General features: G+C 51.2%; 1 protein-coding gene across 3 annotated transcripts in view; it reads left to right on the forward strand.

Moving 5' to 3' along the window:
• Positions 1-15,827, forward strand: part of SPTBN4 (spectrin beta, non-erythrocytic 4) — a 57,302-nt gene that overhangs the window by 14,978 nt on the left and 26,497 nt on the right. For 2 of the 3 annotated variants that reach the window (XM_069079517.1, XM_069079518.1), the window contains 13 exons: positions 345-425; positions 627-742; positions 2,161-2,273; positions 2,369-2,556; positions 2,793-2,910; positions 3,390-3,548; positions 3,670-3,972; positions 5,349-5,499; positions 6,253-7,171; positions 7,310-7,447; positions 9,476-10,220; positions 11,417-11,619; positions 13,586-13,676. In XM_069079517.1, the coding sequence (XP_068935618.1) occupies positions 345-425; positions 627-742; positions 2,161-2,273; positions 2,369-2,556; positions 2,793-2,910; positions 3,390-3,548; positions 3,670-3,972; positions 5,349-5,499; positions 6,253-7,171; positions 7,310-7,447; positions 9,476-10,220; positions 11,417-11,619; positions 13,586-13,676 (3,325 nt within the window). Of the gene's footprint in view, positions 1-344; positions 426-626; positions 743-2,160; positions 2,274-2,368; positions 2,557-2,792; positions 2,911-3,389; positions 3,549-3,669; positions 3,973-5,348; positions 5,500-6,252; positions 7,172-7,309; positions 7,448-9,475; positions 10,221-11,416; positions 11,620-13,585; positions 13,677-15,129; positions 15,165-15,827 lie in introns of those variants that run through there. The other variant, XM_069079519.1, reaches the window with a different exon arrangement.

Raw genomic sequence — 15,827 nt, forward strand, 5'->3', positions numbered from 1 at the left:
TCTCTCTCTCTCTCTCTCTCTCTCTCTCTCTCTCTCTGTCTCTGTCTGTCTCTCTCTGCCTATCTCTTCCCCTTTTCTGTTTCTCTTTATGGGTGTGACTGTTTCCTGTCTCTTCCTATCTCTCTTTGTTTCGGTGTGTCTCTGGACTTTTTTCCATGTCTTTCTTCCCTCTGTCTCTCTCTTTTTATGTTGGCATCAATTTCCACTTTGTTCTTTCCCTGAATCTGCCTCTTTCATTAAATTTTCATTTCTATCTTTCCATCTTTCTTCCTATTTGCTTCTTGGTCACTTGTATCTGTTCGTCACTCCCTCCCCCTCCCCCCCCACTTCCTATCCACCCTCAGTTACCCTGAGGTGAACATTCAGAATTTCACCACTAGCTGGAGGGATGGCCTGGCCTTCAATGCTCTCATTCATCGACACAGGTAGATGCCCTGCCCTTGTTCCTGCCTCTGTATACACAGATATATGGGGAAATAGTTCTCCCCACCTACCACACCCCCTGCCCTTCCTGACACTGGCACAATGTTTCATCTCCCTCTGGCTGGGAACTATTCTGGATCTGGGGCTTCCCTGTCCACACACCTATGCTTTCACTGCCCTCCCCTCTCTGTTCCCATCCCCAGGCCAGACCTAGTGGACTTCAGCAAACTCACCAAATCCAATGCCACCTACAACTTACAGCGGGCGTTTCACACTGCTGAGCAGCAGCTGGGGCTTGCCCGTCTACTTGACCCAGAAGGTGAAGTTTCTTCTCTGGCTGTCCTAGAACTGTCAGGTCCTCACTTCAAACCCCTTGTATCCTAGCTGTAACCCCCAAGAAATGAAAACATAGACATAGCTAGAAGCCATGTTAGAACATATGGAATGTCGGCACTAAAATGGACCTTAGGGCTCAAAAGGACTGTTCAGATAGGATAATTGAGGGCCAGAGAAGGAAAAAGCCATTCCCAAAGTCAGGAAGCCAGGGCAAGAGAGGCAGTCTAGCCTGGGGGACTGATAGCAGCCTCAAAGCCAGGAAGACGAAGCCAAGATAACTCTTTTTTTTTTTTTAAAGCAATCTGGGTTAAGTAACTTGCTCAAGGTTACACTGCCAGTTATTTCTGGGTGTGGTGCTAAGTGTCTGAGCCTGGATTTGATCCCCAGGTCATCCTGACACTGGAGCTGGTGCTCTTACTCGCTGTGCTACCTGACTGCCCCAAGATAACTCTTTAAGACACTAAAGGCTTCCAGAGAAAGAAGTGGTAAATAGCAATGTGTATAGTATGGTCTCTCACACACACAATTTTATGTCTAATGCTAGCCATCTCTACTTCCTAACTCAGGGTGAGGGGTAGGAAGGGAGGGAAAAAATATAAAAAGTACACAGCAGACAACAAAATGAAATGTAGAAGGAAGCATGGAAAGCTGAGTATCTTTGAGAATGATGAATAGTACCTATGATATAGTTTTTTAAAAAATTAAACAGTGTGAAATATAAATTCATGGTTTTATAGTGAATCCTCTTGTGAATTTGTGCTATGCACATGGAAATCAATGTTCTTTTTTGGTCTTTATGTATTTAAGTTCAAAATGAATGTTTTTTTTAAGACAGTAAAACCCAGAGCAGACGCTGACTTGCATTGGTGGAATGCATCAGGAGCTTTCTTTAGTGATAAAATCACTGGACTAATTAAAAAAAAAAAAAGAACAGAGGTGGACTAGAATGTAGGGCCTTAGACTCCACACTTATTGTTATTTCCATAATGGGAGTGGAACAAGATCAGTGTTTTATTAGTATAAGGAAGTCCTGGGTCAGGAATCTCTTTCTCCCAGTGTAGTTTGGCCCTTTCTCAGACCTTATGGTTTTAGAGAGTTGCCTAGAGCACTGAGAGGTTAGACTTGCTCAGTTTCTCTAGCCAGTTTGTGTCAAAAGAGGGACTCAAACCCAAGTCCTCCTGTCTTTGGGGCCAGCCCTCTATCTACTGCTGTGCCTTATTCTTCCACTGCCCCAGTGATTCCCATCTTATTCTCGGCCAAAAAAAATTCTCTAGCACTTTTCCAATATCTGGTTACCAAGTTGCTTTCTCTTCCCCAAGGGTTTGGTTATTTCCTGGCCCCCTAGAGTTCCCTGCTTTCTCCCTCCCTCACCTTAAATCCCATTTCTCTCCCACCTTTCAGATGTGAACATGGAAGCTCCAGATGAGAAATCCATTATCACCTATGTGGTCTCCTACTACCACTACTTCTCCAAAATGAAGGCTCTGGCAGTTGAGGGGAAGCGGATAGGGAAGGTACCCAGGCTTGGGTGGGGAGAGCAGTCCTAGGGTAGCTCCGTCAGCTCCCTGAGCCCTCGATGACCTTATCCCCTTGCCACTACTGGGGTTAGGTACTGGACCAGGTGATAGAGATTGGAAAGATCATGGAGCATTATGAGGAGCTGGCCTCAGAGCTCCTGGCCTGGATCGAACGGACTGTAGCCCTCATCAGTAACCAGAGGTTCGCCAACTCTCTCACTGGCGTTCAGCAGCAGCTGCAGGCTTTCACTGCCTACTGCACCATGGAGAAGCCCATCAAGTGAGGAGCGCTCAGAACTGGAGAGGGCTGGGATGGTATCAGTGGGAGAGACTCAAGAAAGCGGCGGAGTAGGGTAGGGGTGGAGAATGTAAGTCATCCTCCTGTTAGGGGAATGGAGTTAGAGGCGAACTATGGGGAGAGAGAAAGGAGGATGTGACAGGTGGGACAATGCTGGAGAGAGAGAGAGAGACCGCAGCCAAGGAGCCCTGACTCATTTCCCTTTCCCTGGATTTTAGGTTCCAGGAGAAAGGGAACCTAGAAGTTCTGCTTTTCAGTATTCAAAGCAAACTTAGGGCCAGCAACCGGCGTCTCTATGTGCCCCGAGAAGGCTGCAGCATCGCTGATATCAACAAGGTTTGGCATGGCATGGGGGTGGGTTTTGGTGGGACTGAGGTGAGAAGGGCAGACAGGCTGGGTTTATGAGGCAATTGAGTGGCTGGATTTAGAAAGGCAGTGACTGTGTTTCAAGGAAATGGAGAAGAAAAGTTGGAGGAGACAGGCTTCAGATTGAGGGTGATGGTGATGGGGGATGTGGAATGAAGAGGGGGAGAGGAATCAGATCTGATAGGATTAAAAGGTTGGGTTTAGAAGGTGAAGAAAATCTGGTTTTGAAGGGAGATAGAGGAGTGGGGTTTGGGGAGGGAAGAGAAGCTGGGTTTGAGGAGGACTGACTTTAGGGAATAGAGAGCCTAGGTTTGGGATGATGGAGAAGGTTGATTTGGGGGATGGAATGTCGAGGTTTAGAGGATGATGGGGCTAAATTTGGGGGATTCAGGGGCTGAGTCTGACCACGGATGGGGTTGAGATCCTGTTCCACCTCCCTCACATCGTAGGCATGGACACAACTAGAAAAGGCAGAGCATGAGCGGGAGGTTGCTCTTCGAGGAGAGCTCATCCGACAGGAGAAGCTGGAGCTTTTGGCTCAGAGGTTTGACCACAAGGCAACTATGAGGGAGAGCTGGCTTAGTGAGAACCAGCGCCTCGTGTCCCAGGTAACCAGGCAGCACAAGGCAGGTTTCTGGGGGTAACAAAGAAGGGCTTGGTTGGTGGGTTCCCATCCCCCACCTCCCTTGTCATTCCCTTCTCTTTGTTTATACCTATCTCTGCACCCAGGACAACTTTGGGTATGACTTACCAGCAGTGGAGGCGGCCATGAAGAAGCATGAAGCTATCGAAGCTGATATCTCATCCTATGAAGAGAGGATCCAGGCTGTGGCCGATTTGGCCCAGGCATTGGCTGGGGAGGGTTATTATGATGCACGGCGCGTTGCTGCCCAGCGAGACAGTGTCTTGCGCCAGTGGGAGCTGTTGACTGGGCTCGTGGGAGCCCGAAGGACTCGGCTGGAGCAGAACCTGGCCTTACAGAAAGTCTTTCAGGAAATGGTCTATATGGTGGACTGGATGGAGGAGATGCAGGTGCCTGTGGGCTTGGGACCAGTGGAGAAGACTGAAGGCAGAGATGTGGGGAGGGAGGGAGGGAGGGAGAGAGACAGAGAGAGAAACAGAGAGACAAAGGCAGAGAGAGAGAGAGAGAGAGAGAGACAGAGATAGGTGCAGAATGATAGAGACAGAGAGACAGACAGACAGAGACAGACACAGAGACAGAGAGAGAAACAGAGAGAGAGAGAGAGACAGAGACAGGTACAGAGAGACAGTGAGAGTGAGACAGAGAGAGAGACAGAGAGAGAGAGAGAATAACAGAGGCATAGAAACAAAGATCGACAGATAATTATGTAGTACTTTCAGTTAGGGTTTTGCCTCATCAGAAGTAATACTCTCATAGAAGGAATCACAGACTTCCTTTGATTATTTGAGTTTAATGTTAGCAAAGCACTTTGCATTTGAGTCTCACAACTCTGTGAGCTGATGTTAAAGGTGATATTCTGCCTATTTTAATGATAAAGTAAATTGAGTCATACATGATCCTACAACTACACTATCTCAGAGGCAGGATTTGAACAAAGATTTCTTCTGGGTCATCTACACCAGCTTGCCTCTCATTCAAAAGACTGAGAAAGAGATAGAGAAATGGAAAGAGAGAGACAGAGAGAGAGAGAGAGAGAGAGAGAGAGAGAGAGAGAGAGAGAGAGAGAGAGAGAGAGAGAAACAGAAACACAAAGAGATTTGGTTACAAGTCAATTCAGTCCAACCACCACCAATTAGTCATCTAACAATATGTGATGTCTTTTGCAGGCGTCACATTTAAATTTAAAATCACATTAAATTTAAATTTAAAAATTTACTGCATGCAGATGGGGATAGGGTCCAGGAGGTAGAGGCAGACAGGACAAGAACTGGGGATTTATGGAACTGGAGATGTTTACCCTGGAGAAGAAAAGACTTGGGGAGAACACAATCACTCTCTTCAAGTGGTTGGGATAGAGTCTGTCATAACTGGGCATTAGGCTTTTTCCATCTTACCCCAAAGGACAGAGCTAGGGGTCAATGGCAAATATAGGTTTGAGGAAAGGAAAACTTGACAATTAGAGCTAGCCCAAAGCAGAATGGATTATTTGGGGAGGGAGGGAGTTCCCCAAGACTGGCAATCTTCAAGCAGAGGCTAGGTGGTCACTTACGGAGGATGCTGTAGTGAAACTCTGGAGGTTGACTTGCTTCCTTCATTAAGTACCCTCTGAAGTACCGAGTACCCTCTGAGGTCCTTATGACCTCTTGGAATCTACAAGAGACCAAGGGACAGCTAGAGAGGCAGCTACAAGAAAGAAAGATGAAAAAGAAGGCTGAATAACTGAGCTTGAGTTCTGCCCTGTGTCCTTCCCTCTGTCTCTGCCCAGGCCCAGCTTGTGTCCAAAGAGTGCGGCCAGCATCTCTTGGAGGTGGAAGACCTGCTGCAGAAACATGGGTTGCTAGAGGGGGACATCACAGCCCAGAGCGAGCGTGTGGAGGCCCTCAATGCCACAGCACTGAGATTCTCCCAGCTACAGGGTACAAAGGAAAAGGGTGGCTGGGGGCTTGCCCCTGGGCGGGTAGGATCAGAAGGACTCCAAGGGCCTGGGTCAGCAAGGGTGGGGATTAGTAGAGTCTCCTGCACTCTGAGTAGATCACAAATAAGGAGGTCAGGTAGGTAACCATTATTTGGAAGTTCTTTCACTGGGGGATGTACTGCCAGGAGAGGTAGTGAGCTCCCCGTTCCTGGAGAACAATAGGATCATCAAGGCTGGAAGGGACCTTAGAGATGTCATCTGGTCCAATTGCCTCATTTTACAGATGGGGAAACTGAGGTCCAAAGATGGGAAGCCACTTACCCAAGGTCACACAGCTAGTAAGTGGCTGAGCTGAATTTTGAGTCTGGGTCTTCTAACTTCAAATCCAGTTTTCTTTTGTCTGCATCATAGTCTCCAAGTAGAGACTGGATACCACTCTCCCTCCTCACCCCTTCACCTCTTGACTGTTGCAGGGGAGTTTCAGTTTAACAAGCATTTATTAAGTCCTTAGTATGTGCAAGACCCTGTGCTAGGGCCTTGAAGAGAAACAAAGCTTCTGGGAATCTCCTATGCTGAATTCTGTGATCCCAGGAATGCAGGCTTCTCTGACTCTCTCATTCTAAAATATCCTGGGCTTGGGCAATCAGGCACAGGGCTCCTGCTGAGCTGGGACTTTCTAAAGGTCCAGCTCTGAGGCGCATGGGCCTCAGGGATGGGCACAGTCTGAATGCTCTCTGCACTCCTTTGCCCACAGGTTACCAACCCTGTGACCCACAGATCATCCGAAACCGAGTGAGCCACGTGCACGGTTGCCTGACGGAGCTTCAGGAATTGGCGGGCAGGCGGCGGGCAGAACTGGAGGCATCCCGGACCTTGTGGACGCTATTGCAGGAGCTGGAGGAAGCCGAGGCCTGGGCACGGGAGAAGGAGCACCTCCTGGAGAGCAGGGCTAGCGGTGGAGGCGGAGGCCCCCACGACCTCCCAAGCGCTGCCCGCCTCCTGGCCCAGCACCGGATCCTACAGGGAGAGCTAGGTGGACGGCGGGCGCTGCTGCAGCAGGCCCTGCAACGGGGGGAGGAGCTAACAACCAGTGGCAGCGGTGACGCCGCCGCGATGGGATTGTTAGAACGGGCAGCAGGTGCCCGGAGGCGCTGGCAGCGGCTGGAGGAGGCAGCGGCCAGGCGGGAGAGACGACTGCAGGAGGCACGGGCCCTCCATCAGTTCGGAACAGAGTTGGACGGGCTCTTAGCCTGGTTGAGGGATGCGTACCGCCTGGCAGCCAGTGGGGACTTTGGGCACGACGAGGCATCAAGCCGGCGGCTGGCACGACAGCACCGGGCTCTGTCTGGGGAAGTGGAGGCACACCGGGGCGTAGTGGCGGGCTTGCGACGGCAGCTGGCCGGGCTGGGCGGGACAGGGCGAGAGGCAGCCGCGGGCGCAGCCGCTGGTGGGGTCATGGCGCTGCAAGTCCGCGTGGTAGAGGTGGAGCAACTGTTTGCAGAGGTAGCAGAGGTGGCAGGCCTGCGGCGCCAGTGGCTGAGGGATGCCCTGGCCGTGTACCGCATGTTCAGTGAAGTTCACGCGTGCGAACTCTGGATTGGCGAGAAGGAGAAGTGGCTGCTCGCCATGCGCGTCCCCGACGACCTTGATGAAGTAGAGGTCGTACAGCACAGGTACCTGGCCGGGTGGCGGGGCTGAGACATCCTGGGGGAGGGAGGGGCACGGGAGGAGAGGGAAGGACAGGGCCGAGGGCTCCCTCGGAAGGACACAGGGCTGCTGGCCAGGCTGAGCATTATCCTCCTCCCCGGCAGGTTCGAGAGTCTGGACCAGGAAATGAACAGTCTGATGGGGCGCGTGCTCGATGTGAATCACACGGTCCAGCAGCTGGTGGAAGGCGGGCATCCCAGCTCGGAGGAGGTGCGCTCTTGCCAAGACCACCTCAACAGCAGGTGAGCGCTTTCCTCTCTGACCTCCAGCCCTCTCTCTTCGTGACCTCAATCAGAAAGCATCGTAAGAGTCTACGCTGTGCCCGGCTGTGGGCGAGGCACTAAGAAACAGACAAAAATCCTGCCCCCCAGGAGCTTCCTTTTTTCTTGGAAGAGGGTATATAACATTACACGGATAAGTAATTGAGATGTTGACAAATAAATAAAATAAAGGGAACTGGGAAAGGCTTCAAGTAAGATGTGGCAGCTGAGCCAAGCCAGGAAGGAAATGAAGGATTCCAGGGAGGCAGAAATGAGGAAGTGCATCCCAGGCATGAGGGAGATGTGGGGGAAGGCATGAAAGGGGTCATTGGATGGTAGAGTGCTGGTATGGGGAGTCATTTGAAATGGAACTGGAGAGGTAGGTTAGAGTCAATGGTAAAGGGCTTACAGTGGGGAATTGTATTTTATCCTAGAGGCAAGAGGGAGCCATTGAGGGTATTTGAGTAGGAGAGTTAAGACCTGTAGCTTAGAACAAGTCAGACTACCCTCCAGCTCTGGTATTTTGTGTTAGGAGCTCCCTTCTAAGCTCTGACATTCTGTGTTCAAAATTCAATTCCTACTCCAAAGTTCTGTATTCTAAGTTCTCTTCCAGTCCTGAACTGGCAGTGTCCTAAACCATGTGTTCCAGATTTGTCTTCTGTATTTTAAACTTTCATCTAGGCCATAATGTTCCTTATTTTAAACTCCACTTCAACACATATTTTGTGTTCTGAGTACTCTTGTTGCCCGGTCATTCTATGTTCTTAGCTCCCTTTAGGTCTTTTGTTCTAGTTTCCTGTGTAGTTTCCAATATTCTTTGTGTTAAGCTCTCTTCTCATCTCTGGCATTCTTTGTTCCAAATCCCCTTCTAGTTCTGACATTTGGTGTTCTAAGCTCCCTTTCTACTCTGCTGTTCTGTGTTCTAAGTTCCCTTCTCATTCCATGTTCTACATTCCTTTCTGATTCTGACATTCTGTGCCTTAAGCTCCCTTTCAGCCGATAGTCTATGCTCTAAACTCCCCTCAAGCCCTGACATTCTATGTTCTAAATTCCCATCTAGCACATTAGTCATTCCAAGCTCTCTTACAGTTCTGTGATTCCATGTTCTAAGTTCCCATTTAGCACACAACTTTCTTTGTTCTAAATTCTCTTCTAACTTCTGCCTTTTTGTTCTAAGTTCCTTCTAACTCTGATATTCTATGCTCTAAGCTCCCTTCCAGCCCTCTCATTCCATGTTCTAAGTTCTTTTCTGGTTCTGAAATTCTGTGCTTTAAGCTCCCTTTCAGCTGATAGCCCATGCTCTAAACTCCCCTCACGTCCCAACAGTCTAGCACATTCTTTGTTCCAAGTTCCCTTCCAGCCCTGACATTTTCTGGTTGAGTTCTCTTTCAGATATAATGTTCTGGATTTCAAGTTCCTCTTAACCCCTGACATCCTTTTTTTTTTTTTTTTTTTTTTTGCTTTTTGGAGGGCAATTGGGGTTAAGTAACTTGCCCAAGGTTACATGGCTAGTTTCTTTGTGTGTGTGTGGGTGTTAAATGTCTGAGGCCAGAACCGAACTTGGGTCCTCCTGACTCCCGGCCGGCTTTACTCACTGCGCCACCTAGCTGCCCCAAACCCCTGACATTCTATGGTCTAAATTCCCTTTCAGCCATTTCTGTGCACTAAGCTCCCTTGCAGCCCTTGACATTTCTCGTTCTAGGGGCTCTTCCGTCTCTAATGTTCTGCAGGTCCAATATTCCATTCCAAGGTCGTTTCAAGACTCATTGAGTTCTAGGTTCTTAGCTCCATTCTAGACCCTGACATTCTTTGTTCTAAGCCCCCTTTGAGTTCCTGCCATTCTGTCTTCTAAGCTTCCTTTCAGCTGGATATTTTATCTTCTAATCTACCTCCTCACTGACATTTTGTGCTCCAAGCTCCTTCACAGCCCTTGACATTCCTTGTTCTAAGCTCACTTCCAGCTTGGTTCTGAGCTGCCTAATAGCTCTATTATTTTCTGATTCGGTTAAGGTGGAACAGCATTGTAGAGCTCGTGGAACAGCGGAAGGAGGAGGTAAACTTGGTTCTTTCGGTCCAGAATCACCTGCTGGAGTGTGCAGAGGTGAAGAGTCAGGTCCGAGAGCGGCGGATGGCTGTAGAAAGTGCACCTCGAGCTGGTGGGGCCCTCCAGCGCCTCCTCAGCTCCCTTGAAGCAGCTCTCCTTGCTCTGGAGCCCAGGCTGCAGGCTCTGAGAGAGGAGGGTGAGGCTCTGGTTGCCCGCTACCCAGCCCAGGCCCCTCGGCTGCAGCCAGAGCTAGAAGAGCTGGACATTGAGTGGGCAGCCCTGGGCCATGCAGCTCGGAACTGTGGTGAGGCATTGGCCACTGCCAACCGGCTCCAAGGATTCCTGCATGACCTCGATGCCTTCCTTGACTGGCTGGTGCATGCCCAGGAGTCGGCAAGTGGGGGAGGCCAGCTGCCAGGCTGCCTGGAGGAGGCAGATAGCTTGCTAGGCCAGCATGCTGCCCTCAAGGAAGAGATGGACCGGCGGGAGGAAGATTTTGGGCGCATCCAGGCAGCCGGAGATGCTCTGGCAGCCGATGGGGCTGAGCTGGGGCCTGAGCTGGCCCTGGAGGACTGGCTGCCCCACTTGGAACTGGGCTGGCAGAAGCTGCTGAGTCTGTGGGAAGCTCGCAGGGAAGCGTTGGCCCAAGCCCATGTCTACCAGCTCTTCCTCCGAGATGTGCGCCAGGCCCATGCTGCACTCCACAACCAGGTGGGGGCCGTGCTAACCTGCATGAGTGTGGAGGGGCTGGGGTGGACAAGGCTCCCTGTGAATGATCATAGTCTGGATAATCTGGCAAGATGTGTGGATTAGGAGGGAGGAAGCTACCATGAATTCCTTTGGAGGGAGAGGGTAGCCTCAGCATTATCTGGGACACACAGGGTACATGGTGACGTTAGCTGAGGGTGTTCAGTTAGTGGGCTATTGGACTGATAATGTGTGCATCATTCAGTGCTAGTTTGGGGGTTATCTAGGGAAAATAAAGTTTATATCTGTTTCAGGGGAAGTTTTATGTGTTAATGAGGCCCCTTAAGGGTGAGCTCACTGGAAAGTACTGGGAGCTAGAAGGGAAAGGAGGGTGCTGGGCCTGCCTTCCTTCTTGATTAACCCTCCACTTCCTCCCTGGAGGCTGAGACTTGAGTTCAAATCCAGGTTGACACTAGCTGTGTGACCCTGGACAGCTAAGTCACTTAACTTCAGCCTCAGCACACTCAACTGTAATTATGGGGATAGTAATAGCACCATCATCCCCCAAGGGTTGTTATGAGGCTCAAGCTAGGTAATATTTGTAAAGCACTTAGAACAATGTTTGGCACACGTTTGTTGTTCAGTTCCATCCAACTCTTTGTGACCTCGTGGACCACAGCATGCCAGTACTGACCATGGAGTTTTCTTGGCAAAGATACTGGAGTGGTTTGCCATTTTCTTCTCCAGTGGACTAAGGCAAACGGAGATTAAGTGACTTGCTGAGGGTCACACAGCTACTAAGTGTCTGAGGCTGGATTTGAACTCAGATTTTCCTGACTCCAGACTCAGGGCTCTAACAAACCACTTAGCTGCCTACTTTCTTCCTACTTGGCACACAGTATATGCACTTACTAAATCTTTCCTTCCTTCCTTTTTTCCTTCCTTCTTCCCTTACCACCTTCCTTCTTTCCACTCATCCATCCTTCCTTTTTTCCTTTATTCCTTTCTACATTCATTCTTTTTTCTTCCTTCCTGCCTTCTTTCATTTCTTCCTTCTTACCTTCTTTCTTTTTTCTTCCCTCTCTCCTTCCTTCCTGCATTCCTTCTTTCCTTCTTATCTTCCTGCTTATCTTCCTTTTTCCCTTCCCTTTTTTCTTCCTACCCTCCCTCTTTCCTTCTTTCTTTCCTCCCTTCCTTCCTTCTTTCCCCTGCTCCACCAGGAGACAGTGCTCTCAAGCCTGGAGCTACCTGGGACAGTGGAGACAGTAGTGGAGGCCATCAAGCGTCACAGGGACTTTCTGACCACCCTGGAATTGAACCTGCAGAAGATCCAGTTGGCCGTGCAGGCAGGAGAAATCCTTCGCAGGCAGGGAAATGTCTACGCTGAGAAGGCCCAGGAGCATGGGGCCCAGCTGCTGCAAAAGTAGGGGCTCCTGGCACCTCACTGAGCCCTGCACCCCCTGTGCATGCCCCTGTGGGCTGGGGAGGGAGACCCCACTGGGACTCTGCCACCCTAGAGCTTGCTCAGGAGATATATTAGGGTGACACCAGGCTCTGCCTCCCTGGCCCTATCTAGGCAGGCCCCAGCTCTGTCTCTCTGCCATGTCTCATGGTCCTTGTGCATCTCTGTGCCTGTCTTTCCATCTCTGCCTCTTGATTTTCTCTCCCCCTCTTCTTCTTTTTCTTCTCTCTTTCTTTTTCTCTCCCCCTCTCTTCTCTCTCTCCTTTTCCCCTCCCCCCATCACTGTTTCTGTCTGTATATCTTTTTCTCTAACCATCTTGCCTCCACCCTAATATCTCTTTCCTCCTGTCTTTTTCTGTCTCTGATTACACATTTCTTTCTCTCTTTTCTGTGTGTGTGTCTCCCTCTCCTTCTGAAGTGCCCTCCTTTCTCTCTGTCTCCCCCCGCCCTTAGTCTGTGTCACCTTTTCTGTTTCTTTCCTTGTCTCTCTTTTGTCAGTGACTTTTCTCAGTGACTTTTTCTCTTTCCTTCTTGCTCACAGACTCCTCTTTTTTCTGTCTCCCCCTCTCTCTGGGGGTTCTTTTATGTCTCATACTAAATGTTTCTCTCTTCCCCTCCCTCCAATGTCTCATTTGTCTCTCTGTTTCCCTCTCTCTGTGGTTCTATCTCTGTCCATGGGAGAGAAAGCAAGTGAGGGGCTCTTCACGTGTGAAATGAGGTGCCTGGGATTCCCAGCCATGCCCCCATTGGGGATGACCTGGGCTTCAGCTCTCCCTGTCCTGGCCTAGGGTCTCACTCTGGGTCTGTGCCAGTTGGACCTCCACCTGTCTGGGGTGCCCAGAATCCCTGGTTTTGACCCCAGCCTCAGCCTCCTGCCCTCTCGCTCTGCATCCCTCCATCCATGACCACCTTTTCCTATCTACCAGTAGGGCTCTCTCCCCCTTACCCTCTCTCTGTCTCTCCTGTTTCTTGTCTTTGTCTTTCCCTCACTCTTCTGTCTCTAGTCAGTCTACCTCTCCATCTCCCTTCTTTTCTGTCTCTTCTGCTTTTCTCCTTTTGCTTACCTCCTTAGGACACATTCTGCCTCTTCAGGTGTTTCTTTCAGTCTCCTTCAAGTCTCTCTTCCTTCTGTCTCCCCTGCTTGCTATTATCTCTCCCTATCCCTTTCTCTTTCCATCTCTGTCTGACCATGTGGCTTTTCTGCCATTTTGGCTTTACTCTCCATCTCCCTCTGCCTTATTTCTATCTCACCCCATTACTGTCTGCCTCTTCTATATTGATTGTCTCTTCTTTGTCTCTTACATTTCTCTCTCTTTTTCTTTCTTTCTTTTTTTTTGCCTTTTGGAGGGAAATTGGGGTTGAGTGACTTGCCCAAGGCCACATGGCTAGTAACTGTTAAGTGTCAGGCCAGATTTGAACTCTGGTCCTCCTGACTCCAGGGCTGGTGCTCTACTCACTGCACCACCTAGCTGCCCCATTACATTTCTCTTATATTGGGCTCTATTCTCTGTCTGTCTGTCTGGTCTCTATCTCTCTATGTCTGTTTCTGTGTCTCTCCCCCCCCCCCACTTCTCTCTTTCTATTCCTGATTCTTTGTCACTTTTTCTTTCATTACTTTGTCTTACCTCCTCATTGCTTCTGAATCCCTGGCTTGTTCCTCTCTTCTCTCTTTGCTCCTTCCCCTTTTCTGCCTTCTTATTTCTCTGGCTCATTCCCTGGTCTTTGCATCTTCTCTTGTTTCACTGTTTCTACCCCTTTTGTCCCTGTCTCTGTCTCTTCCATTTCTTTCATCTCCGATGGCAGTCCACAGTGCTTTGTCATCCAGCTCCCCTTTCCTGTCCCCTTCCTCTGCTTGCCAATCCCTGCCCGATCCCGTCACGGTCCCCTTGGTCCCTGGGGCACCGAGCACCCCTCCCCCGCCCCCCAGGAGCCAAGAAACTCAGCTTCGGGCTCAACAGTGGATGCAGTGTCTCTGTGACCAGCTGGAGCTGCAGCATTTCCTAAGAGACTGTCAGGAGGTAAGGGAAAGGGGGAAGGAGGGGACACACTGGGTGAGAGCCTACTCAGATCCTCAGCTTTGAGAAGAGGGAGAGGGCAAAGTTGGGATGAAAGGAACCAGGGGAAAATATCCCAGACTGCAGCAGAAAAAATGAAGGTTAGATTCAAGGAATTCTCTCCTTGGAGTAGCCTGAAAAGAGGCAGAGCGGGTCTGGGAATCGCGTCTCCTGGGTCTCTCCTGGAAGCCCAGCCTCGCCCCCCTCCCCACTTCTCCCATAAGGGAGGGGAGGGGTGAACGGAGAGGGGGCAGGGTAGAGAACTGACTAGAGCCACCAGACGGCGCCATCATCCCGTGCTGCTTCGATGATTGCCGTGAGGCAGAGCTAGGAGGATGCCTTGGCAACTTTGTTTCCTAGCAACATAGACCCCGCCTTCGCGAGTAGCTGCGGAGGCACGTGAACTTAGGGGGAGGGAAGAGCTCTGGCCGAGGAGCTAGAACCGGCTTCCCGAAGCTGAGGGGTGGGAGGTGGGGTGTACAAAGAAACGAGCCTGTGACCTCATGGGGCCGGGGGCGCGGGCGCGGGGAGATGGGTCCCTGCCTCCCCAAGCCACCCCCAGCATCCCTAGGGAGCAGGAGCTGGAGGGTGAGCTAGACTCCTCCCCCCTCCTCGTGCTCAGTCCCTGAGCTCAGTGGGACGAGAACTAGGTTTGAAGTCAGAGGACGTGGATTCAAATTCTACCCCCATCGCCTATTACCTGCATGACTTTGGGCAGGTCACTTAACCTTTTTAGGATTCAGTAAAAGGAGAGGGCTGGACGAGATGAACATGAAGGTCCCTTCGGACCCTAAAAGGTTGATCCATCCTCCAGCTCCTTGTCCCCACCTCCCTCCCCTCCCTAACCCCAGCCTTTTCCTAGCTCTGTGACCTTGGGTGTCTCTTGACCTCTGTGAGCCTGTTTCCTCATCTGTAAAATGGAGGTAATCATATCTCCCAGGGCTGTCGTGAGGCTCCTTGGATGACGCATATCAAACGCTTTGCAAACCTCTGGGCAATACATAAATGTTAGCTCTTCCTGTGATGACCCTCATTCGAGCCTCTCAGTTAATTATCTAATGCTTCCCCCTTCCCCGTTTCCACTCGCTCTCTTTCCTGTATTGGTCCCTCCATCCTCAGCCTCCTTTCCAGGTCCCCCCTCTCCATTTATTGCCAACCTCAAGCATTCTCAGCTTCTTTCTGCTTCCTAAACCTTTCTCTCCCGCTTCCTCTTCCCCCTTCCCCGCACCGTCGCCTCGAGGGCCCCTTTCACCCTCCCCCGCTGGGTCTCCCCTGTGCGCGCACCCTTAGAGACATGAAGGTGGGGGGAAGAGGGAGACTAGCCAGCGCACTTGCGGGACCGCGGTTGGGGGGTGGGGAGGGGAGGGGCGGCGCGGGTGCGCGCGCGCGCGCGCGCGCCGTGGCTGTCTGTGCCCATTGCTGCAGTGGCCCAGGGAGCGCCGCTCGCCGCAGGTACTGCGCGCCGCCTCTGGGCTGGGGGCGCGTAGAGGAGGGGGCTGGAGCGCGCCCCCGTGAAGGGCGGTGGGGGTGGGGGAGGAGAGAGAGCGCGTGCGCCCCAAGAGGGCGGGAAGGGGGGGTATCCCCCCCATAGGAGAGGATGCTGTCCGTGGTGGTGAACCGGGGGGGGGGGGGGGACAGGACTCGTGACTGCACTGGTCCCTGGAGGCGGGGGAGGGCAGCTCTTGTTAGGATAGGCCCCTAGGGAGGGGTCAGCTTCTTACTCAATTGGCCCCCCGGGGGGAGGGGTCAGCTGGCCATCTGATTGGCCCCTGGGAACTATCCGTGGTTCTGAAGCAGTCCCAGGGGTGTCGAAATGCAGGGTCCTTTAATTTATTCTTGAGGAGGTGTTGTGGAGTTTATGGGGGGGGGGGGAGGGGTTGTGAACTGTCTTTGGTGCGTATAGCGTTCATAACTGCCCAGTCTGGGGAGAGACCTGGGCCTGGCCTAGGCAGTGATGGTTATGGTGGTGTTTGGGAGAAGGGATGGGGAACTGTGACTTATTTTCCCTGAGAGTGATGAACTGGATTTGTTTCTGTGCTGTGGTTGCCTTTTGGGGGGATGGGGTGTTTGTCTTTGTCTGATAGATGTGGCTCTGGTTAGGGGCTGTGATTGACT

This window comes from Petaurus breviceps, unplaced genomic scaffold, assembly GCF_028583685.1.
Source record: "Petaurus breviceps papuanus isolate PSGF00001 unplaced genomic scaffold, PetGlider_PUasm1.0 91041, whole genome shotgun sequence".
NCBI lineage: Eukaryota > Metazoa > Chordata > Mammalia > Diprotodontia > Petauridae > Petaurus > Petaurus breviceps.